This window comes from Panthera pardus, unplaced genomic scaffold, assembly GCF_024362965.1.
Source record: "Panthera pardus isolate Hobbes unplaced genomic scaffold, ASM2436296v1 HiC_scaffold_3, whole genome shotgun sequence".
In the NCBI taxonomy this organism is placed as follows: Eukaryota; Metazoa; Chordata; class Mammalia; order Carnivora; family Felidae; genus Panthera; species Panthera pardus.
The window spans coordinates 522,360-546,586 of NW_026526876.1; the positions used below are offsets into that span (position 1 = coordinate 522,360).

The 24,227-nt window shown below is 50.2% G+C and overlaps 1 protein-coding gene across 1 annotated transcript in view; it reads left to right on the forward strand.

Moving 5' to 3' along the window:
• The window catches only part of USP22 (ubiquitin specific peptidase 22), a 45,059-nt gene extending 21,038 nt beyond the window's left edge, over positions 1 to 24,021 (forward strand). Inside the window, exons 3-13 of the mRNA XM_053892240.1 lie at positions 2,884 to 2,997; positions 4,804 to 4,905; positions 5,599 to 5,768; positions 6,792 to 6,939; positions 9,142 to 9,247; positions 12,441 to 12,599; positions 17,116 to 17,242; positions 18,135 to 18,226; positions 19,038 to 19,100; positions 20,016 to 20,165; positions 20,923 to 24,021. Of these exons, the coding sequence (XP_053748215.1) occupies positions 2,884 to 2,997; positions 4,804 to 4,905; positions 5,599 to 5,768; positions 6,792 to 6,939; positions 9,142 to 9,247; positions 12,441 to 12,599; positions 17,116 to 17,242; positions 18,135 to 18,226; positions 19,038 to 19,100; positions 20,016 to 20,165; positions 20,923 to 20,965 (1,274 nt within the window). The 3' untranslated portion in view covers positions 20,966 to 24,021. The remainder of the gene's footprint in view (positions 1 to 2,883; positions 2,998 to 4,803; positions 4,906 to 5,598; positions 5,769 to 6,791; positions 6,940 to 9,141; positions 9,248 to 12,440; positions 12,600 to 17,115; positions 17,243 to 18,134; positions 18,227 to 19,037; positions 19,101 to 20,015; positions 20,166 to 20,922) is intronic.
• Positions 24,022 to 24,227: the final 206 nt, after the last annotated feature.

A 24,227-nucleotide genomic window follows, 5' to 3' on the forward strand; every position in this document is an offset into this window, starting at 1 on the left:
CCATTAATGGATATTTGGGTTGTTTCCACCTTTGGGCCCTTATGATAAGGCTGTGATGAACATCCATGTGTAAGTTTCTATGTGGACATACGTTTACATTTTTTTAAGATGTATACCTAGAGCGGATTCGCCAGAGCGAATTAGCGGTGTCACAGGATATTTCCGTGTTGACTTTTTTGTGGAGCCACCAAACTTGCCCACAGTGGCTGCACCATTTTACGTTCCTGCCGGCAGTGCCTGAGTGTTGCTGTTTCTGCACATGCTCACCGACACTTCTTTTCTTTCTTTTTTTAATAACTCTGGCCACCATGATGGGTGTGAAGTGGTGTCTAATTGTGGCTTTGATTTGCATTTTCCTAATGACCAGTGATGGTAAATATTTTTTCATGTGCTTCTTGGTCCTTCGTATATCTTCTTTGGAGAACTGTCTATTCAAGTCACTTGTTCATGTTTTTAATTGGGTTGAGCTGTTTGTCTCTTTGTTGTACTTTCTGAGATATGTGTGTGTGTGTGTGTGTGTATGTATATATATATTTTTTGGAAATACACACACACACACACACACACACATACACACACACACCTTGGAGATATATGTATATATCTTCTGGATAGCAAATCCTTAGCAGAGACGTGATTTGCAGATATTTTCTCCTATTCTGTGGGTTGTCTTTTCACTTTCTTAATAACGTCCATTGGTGTAGAAGGTCTAGTTTTGATGAAGTCCAACTTACCTATTTTTTTCTTTAGTTGCTTGTGAATTTGTTGTCAAACCTAAGAGTCCATTGCCAAATCTGAGGTCATGAAGACTTAGCCTCTATGTTTTCTTCTACTAGTTTTATACTTGTAGCATTTTATTGAGGTTGCTGATGCATTCGGAGTTCATTTTTGTATATGATGTAAGGGTTGAGCTTCATTCTTTTGTTTTTGGATTTCTGGTCATCCTACCACCATTTGTTGAAAAGGTTGTTCTTCCCCCACTGAGTGGTCTTGGCACCCCAGCTGACCTCATTCATTTTACACAGTGAGTGAAGGGTGTGGAAAGGGTGTGGAAAGGTGCCTTGAAGAAGACCTTGTCTAGGACGAGTTGAACACACGCTGAAATGTTTAAATGCCTTCCCCAGGCTGGTAGTTGGGCTGTTGGTTGCATGCTTGGCACTTTATTTGGTTGTTTATGTTTATTTATTTATTTTGAGACTGAGAGAGCACGTGGGGGAGAGAAAGGGGGAGAGAATCCCAAGCAGACTCTATGCTGTCCGTGCACAGCCTGACATGGGGTCGATCTCACGAAGTATGAGATCATGACCTGAGCTGAAATCAAGAGGCGGAATCTCAACTGACTGAGCCACCCAGGCACCCCTGGCATATTTTGTATCGAATGTCTCTGCTTTCCTGAAAATTTCTGTACCACCTCATTGTAGTCTGTCTCTGGCTTTGGTATCTCCACACCAGGAACTTTTCCCATTCAAGGAATACGAAGTGCCGAGGAGGAACCGAGCTGTCCGCAAAGCTTTGATGGGCACTTTCAAAGAATTTGTAGGAATTTTGTCAGTTTGCGGGGAGGGGCGAGGGTAGATTGTGATTCTTAAACTGAGCCTTCGTACACCTGCTACAGAGGACTTCAGAGATCCACCAGAGTATTACCGATCTGTGTCATAGTAACTTAAGGCACGGAATGTGATCAGAGCTGTGATTTATGAAGATAAGACACCATATACTAGGTGTACTGTGACGTTATAAAATTATCACACAAACCTATGAGGTGTTAGTGCTGTTACTATCACCATTATACCAAAGAGGAAACTGAGGCTCAGAGAAGTGGAGTAATTTATCAGAGGTCCATAAAGGTACAAGGCAGAGCTAGGATTAATACCAGTTTCTGTAAATCTGTAAAGCCTTCATGCTGCATTGCCTCTCAAACATCTTGGTGAATCTCAGCCAAAAACATTCTTTTTAACTGTTGAGTGGAGATAGTACCTTTCTTCCAGGTGCTTAAAGGACTTTATCTTACTTTCTAATGTAGTAACTAAGGGCCGGGTTCTATAGATGAGGTGGTTGAGAAAATGCGTGAGAGCAGCAGTCAGCTCTGTGGGTCAGGAAGTCAAGATTCTCTGGTTAGAGCGTATTTTACAGTTGTCCTTGAAGTGAGAGTAGGCCGGTAGCTGTTGTGTTCCTTTTTGTAATCCTGTAGGAATTCTAGATATAGTAAAACATATAGATATATGTGTCAGGTGGCTGAGAATCCTTAGGAGCTGATCGTACTCCATGAAATTTCTCCCTTGTTTTAAATCCCACTCTTTCGGGGTGCCTGGGTGGCTCAGTTGGTTGAGCGCCTGGCTTCAGCTCAGGTCATGATCTCACAGTTTGTGAGTTCAGGCCCCATGTTGGGCTCTGTGCTGACAGCTCAGAGCCTGGAGCCTGCTTCTCATTCTGTCTCCTTTTCTCTCTGCCCCTCCCCACAGGCACTCTGTCTCTCTCACTCTCTCAAATATAAATAAACATTACAAGATAAATAAATAAAATTCCCCTGTGTTTAAAAATAAAAAAACCCCACTCTTTCAGAGAAAAGACAGAAGGTCCTGATACTTTAGAGTTAGGTTCTTTGTGAGATGTGGACGTTGACCCCTCTCTTGGGTTCCTCAGCCCTTCATAGGAGCTTCCGGGGGAAAATACACCTGCTTAGTATACACCCCACATGCTTGGGATAGAGGTCTGAATGGGAGGGACCAATCATTTTGCAACAGGTGGGTTCTATGATTCGAGAGTAGGGAAATGGTATAAACAGTGAAATGTCTAAAACACTTAGGGGTTTCATTTGTGACCTTAAGCATTACCTGTACATTTGTAATTAAATCTGATCTCTTCTCTCCATTCTCTTTGCAGCCATAGATCTCATGTATGGAGGGATCTACTGCTTTTTGTGTCAGGACTACATATACGACAAAGACATGGAAATCATCGCCAAAGAGGAACAGCGGAAGGCTTGGAAAATGCAAGGTTTGGTTTGGCCTAGATTTGTGTGCCTGATTTGTCTCTTAGTCCTGCATCCCCTCGTGTGTCTGAAGGGCAGAACTTCCCAAGAGAAAGACCAACATCTAGGGAGGAAGTGAGCGTTAGAGAGCTAGGATCGCAGCTAGGTTTTTGCAGGTTGGGTTCTGATTTGCTCACTCCCTCCTGTAGGCGAGAGGCAGGTCAGGTGACTGGCCAGACAGGTACGTGGGGAGGGAGCTGAACCTTCCAAGCTTCTCATCGAGGCTCCGTCTTTCTGGCAACCAGCCCGCCTCCAGGAACCCACCGAGAGTCACCTCATTAGAACAGAAGCTGCTCCTAATGCTCACGCTCTTATCACTTAGGAGGTTACAAGAGTTTGGGGAGCTCTGTGCCAGCAACCCGGGGCAGAGACCAGTATATGTTTTCTGCTCTCACAGTGGCTATGGTACCAGCGTGGGGTTCTCTGTTGCTGTCGCTTCCCTGGCCTCACACGGGCTCTCTTCAAGGGGTGCTGTCGGGGATGGACACAAACATTATGCAGCGGTTTTCTTTATTGTTCATTGATGTATTTTTTGGTTCCTTGATTTGTTTTTCTTTCTTTAGGCAGATGCTCACAGGTTTCAATGGTAGTAGGTGTAGTTTACCCCGTGTGGCTGGTGAGCATTTCTCAACTGGTGACGGTTCTCATCACTGCTCACAAGGAGAACATCTCTGTTTTACAGTTTTTGGCCTTAATTGCTCCGCCTTTTTTTTTTTTTTTTTATTTTTTTTTAGAGAGAGCGAGCATGAGTGTGAGTGGGGTAGGGGCAGAGAGAGAGAGAGAGAGAGAGAGAGCATCGTAAGCAGGCTCCCTACTGTCAGCGCAGAGCCCGATGTGGGGCTCGGTCTCACAAACCCGGAGGTCATGACCTGATCTGAAGTCAAGAGTCAGACGCTTGACTGACAGAGACAACCAGGCGTCCCCAATTGCTCTGCTTTTAAAACAACCCCATTTTTTGAGAGCAGAACAATAGAAACAGGTGCTCTCAGTGATCAGGATTGTTTCCGAAGAACAGTCTCTTTACCAACTTCCTACTCTTTTCCCTCTCAGAAATTTAGTAACGTTGCCACTCAGTCCGAATATATCGTTTCTTTGGCAAGGACATTTAACGCACAGGAGCTCAGAAATGCATGTCCCAGAATAAAATCGACCTCTTCTACATAAAGTCATTCTACAATTCCATCCGTCAATGAGATATTATATCTTTTAAAGTTTATTAAATTTTGCAGAAATTTTAGGTTGCAAGGAACAAGTACCTTTGAGTGAATCGGTATTTGCATGAAGTGTGACACTTAGTGGCATCTACGCCATTGTCCTTGGCTGTTCGACATGTATTTTCAAACGGCGAGTGCATTTTCTCCCTGTCAACTCACTCGCTCACGGGAGAGCCTTCATCTAAGTGCCAAGTGCAGCACTGCCTCCCCCCCCCCCACCCCCGCCCCAGGGCTGATGCTACAGGCTCTCTATTCAAGGATTAAAGGCTTTGAAAAAACACCCGTCTTGGCATTAGCGTGACTGTGGCATTAACTGGAGGTATTGCTTTCTTTTCTCACGGAAAACCACTTATTCACACATTTTCTAAAAGAAACTCCTTTCAAGTGTTCTTTTTAGCCCATTGCAATATAATATGGTTCTAGAAAGACCTCGTGTTATGGGATGCCCCGCTTTGAAATACAACCCGATTAAGTATTCTATCACCATCACTTTTATTTATAAACACACTTGATGAAATTTGAGCTCATGGCGCCTGGAACTGTCTTCCATCCGCTTAGGCGTTGGGGAGAAGTTTTCAACTTGGGAACCAACCAAACGGGAGCTTGAACTGCTGAAACACAACCCGAAAAGGCGAAAGATCACCTCTAACTGCACCATAGGTAGGTGGGCGACAGTGTTTGGAGCGGCCGGTCGTCTGTCCTCGCTGCCAGTGAGGCTTGTTTCTCTGGGTTTAACAATAGATGTAAACAGGTGGGCCTCATAGTACAGCTCTCTGTAAACCTGTGTATAACTCATTCCATCAATTGCCCTCCACCCCCAACTACTTCTGGAGCATCTGTCCTCTGGGGGGGGCTGCAGTAGGCCTAACGTGCCTAATGGTGATGGGCGGAAATGGTCCCTGCCCCGTGGCCCTGATGGTCTCTCCTGGGAAAAGATTCAAGTTTATTCTGACCAAATGGAGGCTGTACATAATCTTCAGTGAGAGAGAAAAGGATGTGTGTGAGATGGTTCTCTGGGGTAAGACTTCAAGAATACATTTTAGAAACTTTTTAATAGGTTTTGTTAGGCTCCTTTCTGACCTGTTCCATCGTTCTAGAATATTTGTGAGCAGTTCTATCTAAATATAACAGCTGAACTGAGGGGTAGGGTGATAATGAACATTCCTCAGGACAGTTCCCATAAAAGTGGCATAAAAATTGGAAAATACTGCATTTCTTTTTGCCTCTTGAATGAATGCATGAAAGGCAACGAGCGTGTACATGTAAAGGGAGGCACAGCAGTGCCATCGGGGTTCAGTGGGACGTGTAGTTCAGTGCCCGTCAGCCCTGCTGTCCTGTCTGCCTCCTGCCCAGGTCTGCGGGGGCTGATCAACCTTGGAAACACGTGCTTCATGAACTGCATCGTCCAGGCTCTCACCCACACGCCGCTCCTGCGGGACTTCTTCCTCTCCGACAGGCACCGGTGTGAAATGCAGAGCCCCAGCTCGTGTCTGGTGTGTGAGATGTCCTCACTTTTTCAGGAGGTGAGCGCGGTTGACTCTGGCAGCGTCACGTTTCTGTCACCACTTGTGTTCTCCCTTTAAAAAAAAAAAATAATAAGGCTGACGGAATAAAGGGAAGCAGATTTCTGAAACCTCACACAGCGAGTGTTTAACATATGCACTTGCTATGGAACATCGCCCTTTTCCAAAGGGAACTGTTAGGTGGGGACCGGAGGCATCACTTCGAGGCACACTGCTGGCTGGGAGGATGCGAAACAGCCCTTGGAAAGGGGCATAGCCGGTGGAAGACATTTGCCTGTAAATACTGTGGCATCTCACGCTTCCCTCCTCTGGGGGACGGGTCTGCCATCCCGATTCACAGCAGCGCACGTGGACGCACACACCGCTTCCCTCCTTTGTTCTCGAGGAGAGTGGACCTTCTGTTCCCTTGCCAGACCTGAGTGTGCTTCACCAGAACGTCTCTGTCATCGGGTTCTGTCCTGTTTGGATCCTAGGCTGCTCCCAGGTCGTGCCTGTCCTTGTCTCCCTGACCATCGCTTAGAGCGTGACAGGGCTCAGGCCTGGGCTCAGGTATCCTTGAGCTGGATCCTGTGCGCCTAGTGGCCAAAAAGCGTGCCTGGGCTGAAGTTGCTCGGCCGCCCCATTGGTTGTCGACAGGACCCGGGTGTACTTCGGGGTCCGGCAGAGGAGCCTCGTCTGTTTCTGTCGGTACCTTTGCTGCAGCATTTCACTCCCACTCAGCAGCTGCCCGCCTGGTTTGCATACCAGGCGCTCCTAATTCATCATTTTGGCTTATCTGTAGAAAACGGAAGGGAGAGGACAGATTCAAAAAGTCCAGTGAGTCCAGAGAAAAATGCAGTTTGCAACATAAACAGAGTGGGGGAGTAAACTGGAATCATTTTTTGTCAGAGTAGCCGTAAGAAGTTCTAGGCAGTTAATTATTTTTTTTATTGTGTGTGCTTTGTGTTCAGAGGATGATATTTATTCCTGACAGGTTTTTTTTTTTCCCCCCATTTCCTTCTCTGTGTGTGTGTGTCTGAGCAGTTTTACTCTGGGCACCGGTCCCCCCACATCCCGTACAAGCTGCTGCACCTGGTGTGGACTCACGCCCGGCACCTGGCGGGGTACGAGCAGCAGGACGCCCACGAATTCCTCATCGCGGCGCTGGACGTCCTGCACCGGCACTGCAAAGGTGGGGGGCCTGCTACAGCTCCCTGATGACCTGGTGGGGTTTTCATCTCCCGTAAGAAACACGCCGTTAATACCTCAAAGAGGTTCTTCACAGTTTGTTTTTAAGGGCGGAGGAAACGTTCTGGGTGCTGTCTTCTGACCTTGCTGGGGTGGAAGAGCGTGGCAGCGGGCCTGTAAAAATGCTTCAGACGCCATCAAAACCGGCTCCCTGCCGTCACGGGTCTCCAGAAGGACTGGTCATTGCTCTGACATAGCCAGACAGCTGAGAACACAAACCAGACCTTCACACTTGGCAGTTTCCCTGACCCTGAGTCACGTTTATTTCTGGGTCCAGCCAAGGGCTTTTTCAGATCTCTCTTAGGAGCTCCCTGGATCTTGGCTTCTGTCTCACAGCCCAGCCCCAGAGGGTCACAGCCTCCCCAGGGGTCTCAGATGCGTGTGGGTTTTGAGAGTTTCAGAAAGGGGACAGCGGACAGGAGATTAGGACCGAATAACACGCCGCTGAATAACAGCAAGCCCCTGGAGGGCTTGCTGGTGTTCCTCTTTGCTGGGTGCGGAGTGAGGTCAGGAGTTTCTGTTCCTGACGCGTTCCCACGCGGTGCTGATGCGGCCCGTTCAGGTAGCACGCCCCAGTGTAGCTGGAGTGTGCCGGGGTAACCTGTGGCCTCCAGGCTGGTACAGCCGGTGGTAGGGGGTTCCTGACTGGCTCTTTTTGTCTTCCATGGATGCTGTTAAAGAGCAGAGTCCACTTTTTCCAGGTCTTGTTGAACGGCCTCCTACGGCTCCTTCCCAGCCTCTCTCCGGTCACTGAGCTGCTCTCACAAATGCCCTGTGTTGTCTCACATTACAACTTAGAGGCAAGCCAAACCTGAAATAAGGCGGCTTGTTCCGATCAGCTGTCGTGGCTTTGGGTTCTGGCTTTTTTGTGTACTTAATTTGTTTTTTCCTGAAAGACACACACACGATCCTTTCAGTGCTTGCCTGGGAAGCCTAATAAACAGTGCTTCGTGGCTCGGGTAGGGTTTGGTTTCCCAGCACGAAGTACAACGTACACACAGAAAAGAGCCACTGTGTAAGATTATTAAATTATTATTCCAAGCATTTGAGGATAATCAGGAAATTTCTGTAACCAGCATTAGTCTATGCTGAAAATCAACTGCTTGACCATGCACTGGTGTTAAAACAACGTTCATGTGATGAAAACACAATACAGTGATTGTGATCCCGTTCTCTGACATGATCCCATTTCACATGTGAAAAGAAACGTCCGGCTCTTCTCATTAGAAGCGCAGTCATCAGAATTCTCCTTCAGCCTTGCTAGGCCACAGCACACAGGAAGGCCCGTTAGCCAGGCCTGCCATGCCCTTGACTGTGTTCCTTTGTGTGGTTATGACCATCCGGCGTCTTTTGGCTTATTTTCCTCTGTGTCTTCTTGCTGTCAAAAGACCTTATGGGCATCCTTCATTCCTGTGTAATAATTTAACCTTTTTGATATGTAATATATATAGATAGGCACAGATAGTCTATCCCCGTGGTCTAGTTGGATGAAAGTTCCACGGTATGTGTTTACAGTATTTCTTAATGTGTACCGTGCTCCACCACGTAAGCTTGGTACCCCTGTGTGTGCACACACATCGAAGTAGAGAGGGTGGGAATAGTACTTACCTCGGTCCAACCGATCGGAAGGAAAGCAGAGCTGTTCTTGAGGTTCCGGAGAGCAGGAGCTGACGAGAAGAGCAGAGACTGGCAGGAGTGCTGCACAGGGACTTCCTGAAGTCAGGGCCCCGGGCAGGACTAGCGCAGGGAAGGGGGGGGGGCTTCCCCGGGCTCGCCACAGGCACAGTCCACCGGGCCACGCCACCGCGAAACTCTTCGGTCATTCCATACGTGGAAAAGGGAATCCGTAACTCTCCCCAGTTACTGGGCATTAGATACGTTTTGGTGCCAAGGTAGAAGCCAAGCAGATCTTAGGGAGTGGAGACAAAGAGGAGAGTTGAGAAGAAGCCAGCCGGGTTGTTTTTCCTCTTTGCCCGCCAAGTCTCCCTCTTTGAAGTGTCTTCCTGTGCCCTTTCGAAAGCGTCGGCGCTTCTGGCTTCCTCACGCCTCTGTAGGCGGATGGCCTTGCCCCTTGGGTCGTGGCTCCCGGCAACGCGCGGACTCCGGGGGCACAGCTGCAGATCACACAGCTGCGGTCTTTCCCCAGGTGATGACAACGGGAAGAAGGCCAACAACCCCAACCACTGCAACTGCATCATAGACCAGATCTTCACGGGCGGACTGCAGTCGGACGTCACCTGCCAAGTCTGCCAGTAAGTGCGAGGCGTCCCGCACTGCAGCGAGGGTTCTTCCGGAACACGGAGAGCTGTCGGGGCCGTGCCGGCCAGACCGTGATGTGGGACCCCGGGGCCTGTCGGTGAGGCCGACTTTACTCTGGGTGCTGCTTGTTGAACATCGTGGCACATGTTTAGCCGCCGAAACTGCTGCGTTCTGCACAGTTTTTAAAAGTTTTACACTTAGAGGGGCGCCTGAGTGGTTCAGGTGGTTAAGCGTGACTCTTGCTTTCAGGTCAGGATCTCGTGGTTCATGAGTTGGAGCCCCACGTCGGCCTCCGCGCGGACAGCGTGGGGCTTGCTTGGGATTCTTTCTCCCCCCACACCCACCCCGCCCCTTCTGTGTGTGCGTGCACGCATGCGTACTCTCTCTCTCAAACTTAACAAGTTTTATATTTAGAGCTAGAAGTTGGTGCCACCACAGTGCCTTTTTGGTGACGTGCGGATAAATACAATGTTTGGTGGGGCGCGTGGCTGGCTCAGTCGGTTAAGCATCTGGCTTCGGCTCATGTCCTGATCTCACAGTTCATGAGTTCAGGTCCCGTGTCGGGCTCTCTGCTGTCAGCGCAGAGCCCGCTTCGGATCCTCCGTCCCCTCCCTTTCCCTTCCCTGCTCACACTCCTTCAAAAATAAACAAACATTCAAAGAGAAAAAAAAAAGAACGTTTGGTCCTTATAGGGGAGCATCTGCAGCAGCAAGCAGTTGTGAACCAGATTCTGTTATTTTTTTTAGATTGATAATTTTGCTTTGATACTTACTTTTTGTTTTTGTGGAACGTACAATTCTCGAAATTTATAGTTTTTTTAAGTTTTTATTTAAATTCTAGTTAGTTGACACATATGGTAAAATAGGCTTCAGATACAGAATCAGTGATTCATCACTTAACATATAGCGCCCCATGCTCATCCCAACAGTTGCCTCCTTAGTTAATACCCATCCCCCATCTAGCCCACCCCCCATCCCCACCCACCTCCCTCCAGTGCTCAGTTCTCTACAGTTAAGTCTCTTGTGGTTTCCTTCCCTCTCTCTTTTGTTTTCCCCCTTCCCCTGTGTTCATCTGTTTTGTTTCTCAGATTCCACATAGGGGTGAAATCATATGGTGTTTGTCTTTCTCTGGCTGGCTTATTTCACTTAGCGTCAGATTCTCTAGCTCCATCCATGTCATTACAGATGCCAAGAGTTCATTCTTTCTGATGGCTAATGGTAATACGCCATGGTAGAAGGAGAGGTTCAGTGTAAGCAGCCAAGTCACCAGATGTGTTGAGATAAAATAGCTCCAGTACAGAAGATGCACATTAGTAGGTCGTCCAGAGCAGGGTCCCCAGGGACCAGCGGCCCTTCGTGCTGAGGCCCCCTTTGTTCTTGTGTTTCCCCCCCTCCCATCTCTGCTCTCCGGTGTCCCTGACACCAGGAGCTGAATAAGAGCCCTGCCTTCCGGGGGGGCTGGGGCGCACACGGCAGATTCTTGGCACACGTGCTCCAGAGTGGGTTGCTTTTTATTTTACGGTTTCCTTTTCCATTTTCTCCAGAGTAGCGTCCCTGATTCTTTACAGCTGGAGCCTCTGCTTGGCATGCAGAGCTTTTATTTCCAGGAGCTTCAAGAAGGCACTGACTGGCGAGGTTGCAGGAACCCTCCCTTTCGACCTCAGCTCATGCTCCTGGTTTTTTTTTTTTTTTTTTTTTTTTTTTTTTCAGTTTTTTAAAAAACCTAGTCATGATCCCGTTAAAATTATTTCAGAACCTATGGGATTACCACTTGCACTTTGTATAGGATGGACTAGATACCAGAAGAGGGACAGTTTGCCTGTTACGAACACCGTTTTCTGTGACACAGCTTGTGTCATCGTGGGCCGTTGCTCTAAGCAGTGTTTAGACTCCCAGTTTTTCCTTCTTTTTTAAAAGTTTTATTTATTTTTAAGAGAGCGCAAGCAGGAGAGGGGCAGAGAGAGGAGACAGAGGATCTGAAGTGGGCTCTGCACTGACAGCAGAAGTGGGGCCCGTGAGATCGTGACTTGGGCCAAAGTGGGACGCTCAACCAACTGAGCCACCCAGGTGCCCCTAGACTTACAGTTTTGAAGAACCTCCTCGTCGGCTCTGTGTTGCTGAACTCCTTCAGCAGGAGGTTGTCTTGGATTAATATCCTGTTTATTTTATTTTATTTTTTTAGTGTTTATTTTTGAGAGCAAGAGAGAAAGGGTGCGAGCTGGGGAGGGGCAGTGACAGAGGGAGACAGAGGATCCCAAGCAGGCTCTGCGCTGACAGTAGAGAGCCCGATGCGGGGCTCGAACTCACAAACTATGAGATCGTGACCTGAGCCGGAGTCCAACACTTAACCGACTGAGCCACCCAGGGGCCCCAATACCCTGCTTAAATATTTGTAGTAACATTCCAGTCTGTGAGTTTCCTTTCTGTGTCCTTTAAAATAAACCTCTTGGGGCGCCTGGGTGGCTCAGTCGGTTAAGCGTCCGACTTCAGCTCAGGTCACGATCTCGCAATCCGTGAGTTCGAGCCCCGCGTCGGGCTCTGGGCTGATGGCTCAGAGCCTGGAGCCTGCTTCCGATTCTGTGTTTCCCTCTCTCTCTGCCCCTCCCCTGTTCATGCTCTGTCTCTGTCTGTCTCAAAAATAAATAAACATTAAAAAAATAAATTAATTAATTAAATAAAATAAACCTCTCCACTAGAGGGAACCGGCTTTGTTAAATAGAGCATTAAATGCCGCTGTCCGGCTGTGGGGCTGTGCCTGGTCGGTGTTCTCTCCACGTCAGGTGTGCTTGATGTCTCCATTCCACGTAGGCCCGCGGTTTCCAGCTCCCAGGCAAACATTCTGCGGTTCTCAGATGCTGCGGCCACACATCCATCAATTCAGAGTCTCTGGATGTGGGGCCCAGAAGTTTCTGTTTTTCACAAAAACCCCAAAATGATTGTGATGATCTCCTGGGTTTGGAAATGGTTGCTTTGGGAGCAGCCTTTGCGTGCTGTTCCTCTGTAGGGCCACCTTGGGGGCCCAGGACGTGGTGTGTGGGGGCACTCAGTGTGTTTTCTGACCTTCGATGCCCTTTGGATGAAGGGGCAGAGCTGTGAGAGGACGTCGAGGTGCCGTCCGCCAGGGGGTGCCCCTGAAGCTGCATGGCTGTCCCTTCTCAGCTCTGCGTTTATCTCCTCTTGCTTCTAGTGGAGTCTCCACCACCATCGACCCCTTCTGGGACATCAGTTTAGACCTGCCTGGCTCTTCCACCCCGTTCTGGCCCCTGAGCCCAGGCAGCGAGGGCAGCGTGGTGAATGGGGAAAGCCACGTAGCGGGAACCACTACGCTCACGGACTGCTTGCGAAGGTAAGAAAGCCGCCCGCGCTTTTGTAGAAGAAGAATGGTCTCTCCTTGCAGGCACTTGTCTCTCCTTGCCTTGAGGCTCTTTGGGGTAGTGGTTGGTCAGAGTAAAGTCCTGATAAGTTCAGGGCTACCCCAGGGCCCCAGTAGTATTTTTATTCACATGTCCTGTGTAGACAACACGGAAAGATGTGACAGCCTGCAGGTGGCTCCCGTGGTCTGTCACATGTTTGCACGATGACTAGAGATTTCTATTCAGCCGGCTTTGCTTGTAGCCTGTGTGTGGCACGGCTGCTTACCCCCGCTCCCCGCCCCGCCCCGTGTCCGTTAACAGGGAGCCACAGAGCAGAAGTTGAAGTTCCCTCACGTTCTGGGACTAATGCTCTGCACCCGAGTCTGGCCCCCGCTGTGGCACACGGCCCTTCCTGGAGGCGATTAGCCCATTGTGGTGTTGTGTGTGTCCCTTTACCACACCACCGATTTCGACAAGTGCTGAGGTTTAGGGCAGGGTTGCTGTGAAACGTGTTAAGGTAGCTGGTGTCACCTGCAGTGTTGTGGAACGGAAGCCCTTCCCACGCTTTATTTTAATTGAGTTTAGTGTTCGACAACCTTTGTTGAATTAAAGGTTGCTGTAGATACGTTCTTGGGCGGAGGCGTTCCTTAAAAAGAGGGACAACCTTCTTGGCATTTATCTTGCCCTGTACATCAGCAGGCTCACAGGCGCATGTGTAGAATTTTTCAGTGCATCGGCTGTGTCACACTGGTAGGTCCAGATGTAAATGGGGCATCAGACTTGTAATTTGGAAAACAAGCGAACGCTCAAAGCAAAAAACCCCACCATTTTCCAAGGGAGTCTTTACAACTCCGTTGAACTTAGTTGTGAATTTCAGTAAAACTGGAAGGTTGCCCACAGTGCAGAGGCAGGGAGGGAGCACTCGGCAAGCTGAGATGTACAGGGAGTGCCAGGTCGGGAGCAGGAGTGCCGCGGAGCCAGGTCCCTGCCCGAGTGGCCAAGAAGAGGCGGAGCACATCTGTCTCCAGTTTGTGTCACTTGCAAAGGGTCCCTTTTCCAGTTCCGCCGTGGGAGTAGATGACGAAGCCGGCGGGGGTGTTTGTGATTCCGTGGCTGCAGAGACCCTCCCTCCTGAGTCTTCAGCAAGTGCCGGCGCGGCTAGGAGGCGGTCACCCCTCTGTAGCTGCCCTGAGGGAGCACTCACTGTGCGCCCTGAACCCTTTGCGGAGGAGGTGGACTCTCAGCGGGACCACGAAGGCCTTCCTGAGAACGGGCCTGTCGCTTTCCTAGGTTTCCATGTCCCCCTTTCTGTGGGCTCCGACTCTTTGTGTTGCTCTCAGTTCTGCTGCGTTTACGTGCTGTGTCTTCTCAGTGCGGAGGAGACAGCCTCATACCACCTCTGTGCGCCCCCGCGGCCCCTCCCGTGGCGATGGGTGTCTCGTAGACACGCGAGTGAGTGCCCGTGAGTGTGTGCGTGCCCGCGTATGCCAGGCCGGAGGGCTTGCGAGGCGGCAGACGGCAGAAATGGACTCCGGTGAGCTTAAGTGGGTAAAGGTACCAGGGAGTTCGCAGAATCCACAGGAAGGCTAAAGAAAAGCCTGCTCAGCAAGCAGGTGGTCTCCAGAAGAGGCTCGGCGACCAGCATCCGGAAGGTGCAGCCGGCTGCTGGGCCGGCTGCCCTCAGGTGCAGTTGAGATGCTGCTCCCTGACAGTACAAGTTCTTCCTGCACTTGCTTCTTTAGTATGATTTTTCCAGATACCGAGGCCTAATGACGGGCATCCGGCTGGTCAAGCCTAGGTCGTGTGCCCACCATGCAGGTGGGTGGGAAAAGCAACGACCTGGCTTTTGTGGTAAACCTCCATGAAGGGAGACAGCCCTGCCTCCCACCTAGGTTTGGAAATTCCCCGAACACGAGTGGAGGGTGAGCCGGATACATAATTGACAAGATCTGTGACCTGGGCTCTGTCGTCCTTCCATTCTTTACTTACGGCTATGTGAATTTGAAGCCAAATCCTCTTCGTGTCTGGCACCGTGGGACTTGTTCAGTACATTTTCTTGGCGCTGAAGCAGGTTTGGTTGACATATTTCGTGTCAGAAAGTTCACATAGTTTGGCAGAGATGACAGGGATTTGGGTGGGGGTAGGCGTGTTTCAGCTTAGGGGCACTGCACATGGAAAGAAAAATGACAGATGATTAGGAACTTCCAGAAGAATTAAAAATGGGAAAACCTCAAAAGATGACTCTTGACTTACATGCACATGTTATTTTTTTGTAATTTTTTTGTTTTTTGGTTTTTGGTTTTTTTTTGAGAGAGAAGAGAGGGCATGTACGAGGGGGAGAGGGGCAGAGAGAGAGGGAGACACAGAATCCGAAGCAGGCTCCAGTCTCTGAGTTGTCAGCACAGAGCCCCACACGGGGCTCGAACTCACGAGCTGTGAGATCATGACCTGAGCCGAAATCGGACACTTAACCGACTTAGCTGCCCAGGCACCCCCATTGGTGCACATTGTATAAGCGTCTCATCGTGAGAAGCAGTGTGCTTATTGGTCAGTAGCTTAATCAAGACTAGGTAGTCAAGTGAATATAATTGGCATAAAGTGTGTGAATCAGATTTGAGGAGAGATGGAATGTTTCACCCGCGGTCTGATTGACAAGCCCCAGAACGCTGCGTTTCGGGGAGTTGGAGCCTCTGTTACCGAGCAGAGTGTCTGGCTTTCGTTCCTTCTCTGGCGAGGTTGGTGCGGGCCGGGGGCTCCACTAAGGAAGTGTTCTTTGCAGCCAGGCCTGGTAGGTTTGTTGCCCTGGGCGCTTGCTTTCTGCTGTCGATCACCTTTCTGAGTGTTTGCAGGCCAGCAGAGTCTAGGCCTAATTTTAGCTGTGGGTTGGCATCGGGCTTCCAGATCTAGAAGTCAGTGTTCTTCCTGAGCGCACAGTGCTCTCTGCTCAGTAGTGACGCATGGTCTGAGTACTCGAGCCTGGGCCTGCCATCGCCAGTGCTGGCTGGACCAGCTTGTGGAGACGCTAGGGAGGCGGGTGTGGCCCCTGGGGTGGCCCTGAGCAGTCTGGTTGGGATGGGGCCAGACTGTTTTGAGTTGGAAAATTGGATCGTGGGGTAGGGTTGTGGCGATTCAGGTATATCCAAAGTCTTCACTCTCAACACAGGTGCATTCTTCTCTCCCTCCAGTCAGGTATCCAGTATTCAAACTACCCTGATTGTTTTTATAAAAAACTATTTTGTGCACTTTGTTCAAATCAGGATCCCAGACTGGGACCACACATTACATTTGGTTGGTTGCTTTCACAGGTCCCTTCCCAATCCGTAGGCTTCCGCTCCCCCTTTTGTTTTCTTGCTGTTTCTGTGCCGAGAAGCTCGTTTTCCACAGAATTATGCACACTCTGGATTTTGTTGATTGCCTTTGTGGGCTAGTTCTCGCAGGTTACAGCGAACACAGATGCCTTGTTCCGTCCTTCTTCTCCCCAATGAGATCTAACTGCTCTCCTCAGATTTCCACTTCCTGGGCACCACATGGGGCAGGCAGGGCCAGCGTTGTTCATAAGGGGGCGTCATCGTGCCCCTAGTGAGATCCCAGAATTTCCAAAGCATAAACAAAGATTTCCAGGCCCAATGTGAAAACATGAATTTGATTTGTTTTTCAGCTTTAAACTTAAAAAATTTGGCATTAAGTCCTATTGAAACATCCTGTTTCATGCGTTTTTCCCTCTAGTAACCACCACCTGTGACAGAAATGCTTGCCGACTTACTTAGTGCAACGTTTCTATTCTATGTTGTGATCTGTCTTCACCACTAGAAAATGTTCGTTTCCCCATTGTTTAGATTTAACTTTTGAGAGACAGATTCACATGCATTTATCTGAAATAACTGGATACCCTTTACTCTTTACCATTTCCCCCAGTGGTGACATCTTGTAAATTTAGAGTTCAAGATCACAACCACGGTACTGACATTGGTACCCAGCCCTGCATCGCGACTCACAGCCACTCCTCCTGCCCTCCCACCGCTGCTGTCTCTTAACCCCTGGCAGCGGGAATCTGTTCTCCATTTCTGTAAATTCAGTATTCCAAGAATGTTCTGTAAATGGAACCCTGGGACATGTAATTTTAGGGCCCCATTTACCTCCCCAGTCGTAATTCTCTGGAGATTCTTCCGGTTGTGTGGATCCATAGTTTGTCCCTTTCTGTTCCTGACTAGCAGTATTCCATGGTGTCACGTAACCTTTCGTACACTAAGGAACATCTGGGTTGCTTCTTTCGTGGTTTTTCTTTTGTTTTTTGTTTTGCTATTAAAGCAGATAAAGCTGCTCAGAACATCTGTGTACAGTTTTTGTGTGAGCGTCATCTCCTTTTTCTGAAATCCAAACACCCCTAACTATATGCATGTTTTTAAGTAGGGAAATTAGCCGATCAAAAGTGGTAAAATAATTCTTTTCTGTCTTTTCCTTTTCTCACCTCTCCCACCTTTTTTTCCTGAAAATACAAATGTCTCATAGATTTACGAGACCAGAGCACTTAGGAAGCAGCGCCAAGATCAAGTGTAGCGGCTGCCATAGCTACCAGGAGTCCACTAAGCAGCTCACCATGAAGAAACTGCCCATCGTAGCCTGCTTTCATCTCAAAGTAAGTTTTCCAGTGGCAGACTCCATATTTAATCCCCAGTACAACTGAGAGCCTCTTGGTCTGGTGTAGGAAGTATGTCTTGTAACTGCGGTGACTCGGGAAAGAACACTGGAGAAACCAGAGGGTGGTAAGTTGTAACTCTTTCCCCGTCTTCTGTTGCCCAGAGAGGCTTGTGGTAAACGAAAGTAATGACTTCATGATGAAAATAGGATGTGAGTTGCTCTACTGGGGTGGGGGGGGGGTTAAAATTTTACTTCTCCTCCCACCCGGATTCTTACCCCCTCGACATCAGTTTTCTGTTGTCCTTTTACTTTTTAAAAGCAAACAAGACCCTTAGCATTATGATCCAGTCCAGGGGTGGGTCAGCTTTTTCTGTAAAGGGTCAGACAGTACATATTTTAGGTTTCACAGCCACACAGAACCTTTGTTTTCTAATCTTTGTTTTATTTTATGGCCCTTTCAAAAACAAAAAACAAAACCGAACCATTCCTGGCTTTCTAGCTGGATTTGGTGGCCCGAGTCTAGGCAGAGGAATGTCTTTGTCTGGTGAAAAGAACAGTATGTTCCTTTTTGCTCCCAGACGTTACGGATATTCTGTTTTCTACTACCTTGCACTTTGCCGCGTTTGTCGTAGGATTACTTTTTTGTACGCTTGGTGTCGATCACTTTGAACAGTCCCATCGTTTCAAGACTTCGTTTTTGAACTGTATAAATTAGATTTGTATGGATTAATATCATGTTGCTGAATCTGTTAGCTCTAGACGTGGCCGAAGGGCAATTCAGAAAGGGAAAGCCCACTTTTGGGAGTGCACAGAGAGGCACCATCAGGGGAGACCCTTAGAGCTTCATCCTCTTCCTTCTCTCCCCCCACCCCCACCCCAAATTTCTGTAGCGATTTGAACACTCGGCCAAACTGAGGAGGAAGATCACCACGTATGTGTCCTTTCCCCTGGAACTGGACATGACCCCCTTCATGGCGTCCAGGTATGAAAGGGTTTGTTAAGCCGTATCTGTGATCAGGAGGGTGTGGTTCTATGGGGTCAGTGATTGGCACTGGGGTCCCGATGAGCCGGTTTAGACATTGATGTATCCATACGTGCTAAAACTGAATTGTTATCCTGATCTTGACCCAAGACACATTTTAGTTTCCTCAGATGTGCTGCTTCAGCTTTGGGTTCTCCCTAGTGATCCTCGATCAGGTTTCAGACTTGGCAGGTTGTCGAGGTGGGATCACCGCGAGAAAACAGCATGATCGCCGGTGGGACTGATGTTGGCTACAGATAAACACAGTTGATTTTAGAGTTGTAGATTCCATTTCTCTTGTTTTCAAGTCTTGATATCCGAGACCACCTCAAATCTATCCTCCAAGTAAGGGCAACCTTCCCTAATATGTTAGACATGTGTTAGTTTCCTAGGCCACTGTAACAAATTACCACAAACTTGGCCTGAGGCAGCAAGGTGTCGCCACAGCCGCTCATCCTTGGAAGCGCCTGGGGAAGACTCTGTTCCTTGCCGGGACATGGGGTCAGTTCGATCTGGGCTGGCTCTGCGCCTCGTGGCAGACGCTCTGGGCAGGTCAGTTCGCCAGCCTAAGCCTCCCATCGTCTCACCTTCACCTGGGCATAGTCTGCCCCTAGAAGGGAGAGCTGCTGGAAGACCTAGAAAGCAGGTCTGGAGCGTACCTGGTGCCGCGTCTGGGGTAGGAGGCCCCGGTCGTGGTGGTACGTCATTTGAGCCAGGCGTCTGCTTGGTTATTATTTCCAACGATGCTGAGTCTTGCTCCTGTTTCTTACAGCAAAGAGAGCAGGATGAACGGACAGTACCAGCAGCCAACGGATAGTCTCAATAATGACAATAAGTAAGTGGCACCTTGTGGGGTTGCCCTGGGCATCTCCAAGGTGGGGGGTGAGGTGCGGGACCTCCGGTAGGCCTGGCAGGGAGGGCCCTGTGGTGGCAGCCCTCCTGTTTCTTTCGGCCCCTGGCCCGCTGCCTGTCTTGCTGCCCCCCGACCCCTGTTGAAGACGCTTAAGCCCTGTTAGGAAAGGACTTTTCACAGCTGCACCATAAACCTCCCTGATGTAGGAGCCTGACCCGTCTCTCCTGGCTTCTGTGCATGCACGAGGGTCATCCTGGCCCCTGCATTTCTAGAGCGAAGGCTCGGAGTCTGAATTGTAGGCCTCTTGGCCTCTGCCTTCACTGGCATTGCAATAAGGTCTCTGTTCTTTTTTTTTTACGTTGAATTTATTTTAGAGAGAGAGAGCACAAGAGCGTGCACGAGCGGGGGCAGGGAGGAAGAGAAAGGGAGACACAGAATCCAAAGCAGGCTCCAGGCTCTGAGCTGTCAGCGTAGACCCCGACGTGGGGCTCGAACCCATGAACCATGAGATCATGAGCTGAAAGCAGACGCTTGACCAGCTGAGCCACCCAGGCGCCCCAAAGCCTCTGTTGTTTCCTCCACCACCCTTTTTACTGGTGGTGTGGTAGAAAGCACAAGGCAGAGCGTGGTTCCAGTACCCCCAGGACGGATTGCTGTCCCCACTTCCACTAAATGTGGTTCCCGCAAAGCAGCCCGAGAGCCAAGTGGGGCTAGGCAGGCTTTCTTTCCCTCCGTGCTGCAGCTCTCATTCCTGGGGTGTTCCCATTTAGTGTCAGGGGGCTACTGACTGCAAGGCTTCTGGCCGCCTCAGACTCTGTGGTTTCCGACCGTGATACCACTGAGCTAACCACGCCCCCTCCCCACCCCTCTGTCCCCTCACCCTTGCTCCCACGCTAGGTACTCCCTGTTTGCGGTAGTTAACCACCAAGGGACCTTGGAGAGCGGCCACTACACCAGCTTCATCCGGCAGCACAAGGATCAGTGGTTCAAATGTGACGATGCCATCATCACCAAGGCCAGCATCGAGGACGTGCTGGACAGCGAGGGGTATGTCTGGGTAGCAGCTGACTCCCCGAGTGTGTAGCCATTCAGGGATTTTCACCGTCAGTCGCTGAAGTAATGAGGCTTGTTCTGGACAGGACACCAGCCTGGGTCGGTCGCTGGCCAGGAGAGGATACACCTCTTGGTCACTCTGGATCGTACCTTAATTCAGGCCACGCAGTCATTTATTTTACCCACGACGTGAGCTGACACATCAGTTCTCGGGGAGCTCATTCTTCTCTACCCATCGTATTCCTCCTTGGCCCCCCGCTTTGTTAAATCCCTATTCCTCCTAAGGCTGTCAGTGGGATCCCAGCCCCAGGGGTGGGCTGGGATGAGCCGCCGTGAACTCTGTGAGGCATCTGCCCTTGGTGTTTACTTGCAGCAGGGAGGCCTCTTGCTAGAATCGGTGTGGAATTTGTGTTGAGAGCACAGTTTGTGGGCCTGAGGAGGCCACCCAAAGGGGCGGGTTTGGACTAGATGCCGTTGCGGGGTCTCACCCAGAGAAGCGGGAGGCAGGACTGATGGGGCTCACGACTTGCCGGTGGGCAGGTGGGAGGATGGGCTTGGGGCTCCAGCGTTAGGCGGGGGCAAGGACCCTCCCCCTTGGGAACTAAGACTCAAAACCCAGCCAAGCGAGCAGTCAGACTGGCAGCGTGTGCCAAGGCCACCGTGCAAGGCCAGTGGCAGGTTGGGGGGGGTGGTTTTGTTTTCCCTTCTCATGAGTTAGAACATAAGCTTGCTTTCCTCTTCGCCTCCTCAGGTACCTGCTGTTCTACCACAAACAGTTCCTGGAATACGAGTAGCCTTATCTGCGGCCGGACAGGAGAGATGAGGGCGATGAGTTGGCAGAGCCTCACAGAACGGTCCCCGTCCTCCCCGACTGCATGACGCCACCTCCCCCCACGGAAGCGCCCCCAAGAGCGCCGGCTTCCTCCGTGGCCTGGGCCCAGCGGCGGCCCGGGTCGGTGCCTGGGGGGTCGTGGCGTTGGCATGGATGAGCGCTGCGCTCGGAAGGAGGCCCCGGGGACCGCACCACGGAAGCATTTAAAGGCGGGTGTGCGCTGCGTGGGCGGGGGCAGAGTGGCCGCGTCCCTGGTGTCTCCTGTGCTCCTCAAGAAAATGTGCGGGGGCCGGGGTGGGGGGGGGGTCCATTTTTAAATCATGGGTCCATTAAAGCAGGAAAGTAGAGGAGCCAAAGACACTGCGTGAGGACAAAGGACTTTGCAAGTACCTTTCTCTCTGTGAGTTTAGTATTAAATATATATATAGTGTGGAACTCTTAGCCGCCGTCTTGTCAGCAGATACAGAGAACCCCCCCCCCCAGAGCCTGTGGAACCGAAGACACACTCCCTGGGGTTTCCAGGCACATCTGTTCTGCAGATAACTTAGCATCAAACTGCATGTGGAAGCGTCAGCCCAGGTGTTCTCTCTTGGTTTGTTTTTTTTTTTTTTTAGAAATAGGCACTTTCTAATCCTCCCTCCCCTTTTCTCTCTTTTTCCACGATGGTGACTTTCATAAACGTAATGGTAGTAACGTGAATGAATTACTGAATTTATACTGAAGTTGAGGTCGTTTCCCTTTATTTTCTCGAGAGTGAATCTTGCTTCTGAATCGGGGCCGATTTTGTTGCTTCCCCTCCGCCCTTCCCTCCGGAAGTGTCCGTGTCCTGGTTTTAACCAGGCAGACGCAGCAGAGGAGAATCAGGCTGCAGCTAAGTGTCTCTGTCGTATTAACCTTTTGAGTAAATGAAGTGTTTTCAGTGGCTTCTTCGTTTCCCTTCCTCATACTTTGTCCTGTCGCCGCTTGGCGGCTCCCGTGGGGGACTGAAGCGGGAGTGGCCCCCGGTGGGGCCTGCTTTCATTGCCGTGTGCCTCTGCTCTGTATTTGGTGTAGTTTGAATTGGTAGCAGGGAGAAAATGGCTTTGTGATCGAGCTGGGGGGGAGAGGGAGGAGCCGCTTGAGGAGATGGAAACACTTTGCATTGTTCCTTGTAAGATACCTTGCATGCATCTGTCTGTCCAAACCCAAGCTTAGATTGTCCGCTTCTGAGAACTTACCAACCCAGAGATGTGGGGGAGGAAATGCTGCTTTAGCATATGATTCGTGCAACAAGCAGTGCTTGTCCCGGGAGCCTGGTCTGCATCTGAACTGTGGAATGTTCTTTCCTGGAGAGGAGGAGAATCCTGTTTCAGGCTCAGCACGCCGTTTCGTACAGAGCCAGGTGGTAAATATTTCAGGCTTTGTGGGCCAAGTGGTCTCTGCCACAGGTAATACATAAAGACGTGAGTGTGGCTGCGTTCCAGGAAACCTTCCCGTGGACGCTGAAATTGGACAGTTTTCACATGTCATGAAATTTTTTTTCCTGCTACATAAAAATGTACAAACTGTTCTTAGCCGGCAGGCCGTGCGGAAACAGCGGACCACATCCAGCTCATTAGCCTAGTCAATTGAGGAAGTGGTAGCAACAGCAGGAGTGGAGTAGTTACTGCTCAGCGTGGAAGATGCTAGAATACGTGAAACAGCAGTCATCTGCTGCAGCAGCATCACACGTGACGGACTCCCTAGTGATGCAGTTTTTAAAGCACTTGCTCAGTTCGTTCTCATTTTAGGAATAAGTGTTTGAAGATAGCAGGCGTCATCAGAAATACGGACGGGCGCAGATTTCCAGAAATGGCCACGTGTGCTGAGTGTGTGTGTGTGTGTGTGTGTGTGACAGAGAGAGAGGCCGGCTGTGTTGTGAAGATGTCTTTTGGGGAGAGCCGTTGCCCGTTAATAAGGAGCACCCTGGGAGAAGAGCTGACTTGGCCTGCAGAGTTCTGAGCCATGTGCTTTGCTGCCTTGTGGCCTGGCTTTACTGGATTGTTCTGGGTTTTCTGGCAGGTTCCCTGTGGTCTGGTCAGCCCTGCTTCCCCCGTCTGTCGCTGCTCGTGTTCAGGAGCTCGGCTGCTCCAAGAACAGGAGGACTGGGGACAGACAGGCCACGTTAACCTTTGTAGACATTAAATGCTTATACCCAAATGAATCCTCTGCCTTCCCTTTGGCCCTGGCGCTCTCTGCCTGTGCCGGGAAGCCCCCCGTGGCAGGAGGAACTGGCCAAGCTGTTACCGCAGGGGTTGCCCTCTCCCCGTGCCGCCAGCAGGGCATCCTGCCGTCGGCGTTTTCGTGTGAATTTACCACGTTAGGAACAAAATCCTCCGTGACGGACCTGGGAATTTTTCCTTTTGCTCCCGATCCAGCTGTGAAATTCCAGAAAATGGCTTTCTTATTTCCTAGTAACCACCCCTGTATAGGTGTTCAGGTCGTTACCAAGTGCGTCTGACACTAAGGGATCACTGGGTGACCTCCCCCCCACCCCCACCCCCGCGCCCCCACCAGTGTTTTTAAAACACCTGCCTTTCTGAGATGTTGGCAGTCATTTCCATGCTCCACGGTGAGACCAGCTTTCCATCTTCAGAGTCTGCTGTGCATTCTGAGCAGTGTCCGGGCCGGGACAGCGGGGCAGGCGGCCCGAGCGGCCGGGCCTCTGCTCCAGGGCGAAGGACAGTCTGAGGTCTCCTTCCTGCGGCAGCGCCCCCGCCCCCACGACACGTCGCCCCGTGCTGTTGTAGTTTGGCTTGGTGTGTATGCTCTCACCGGGTAAAATTGCCATTCTTTTGACGATTCAAGTGACTGTTTCATTTACTATAATCTTGAAAACGAAAATCGTGAGAAAAAGATTCCAATGATCGTGCTGTGGATTTTATTACCAAGATGTTTACACCCCCCTCTTACCTGTCATTTTAAGGAACTGTCGACCCTTCTACCTTAATGGCTTGTAGTCTTTCCTATGTCATAATAAAGCTACATTTTCTTCCGAAATCTGGCCAGCTCTTCTGTTACTAATGACGGCAGCTGAAAAGGGCACGGTGGATGAGTGGCCACACCGTGTGGATGCCTGGGCACACTTTGTCGTGACGGGAACCCCGCCAAGGTCCGCGGCCAGACCTCATGCTTGGTTTGGACCAGTCTAGCGACTGCTCTGAGTGTGGGGGAGTCCACACACCCCACGTTTCCTCATGTCCTGT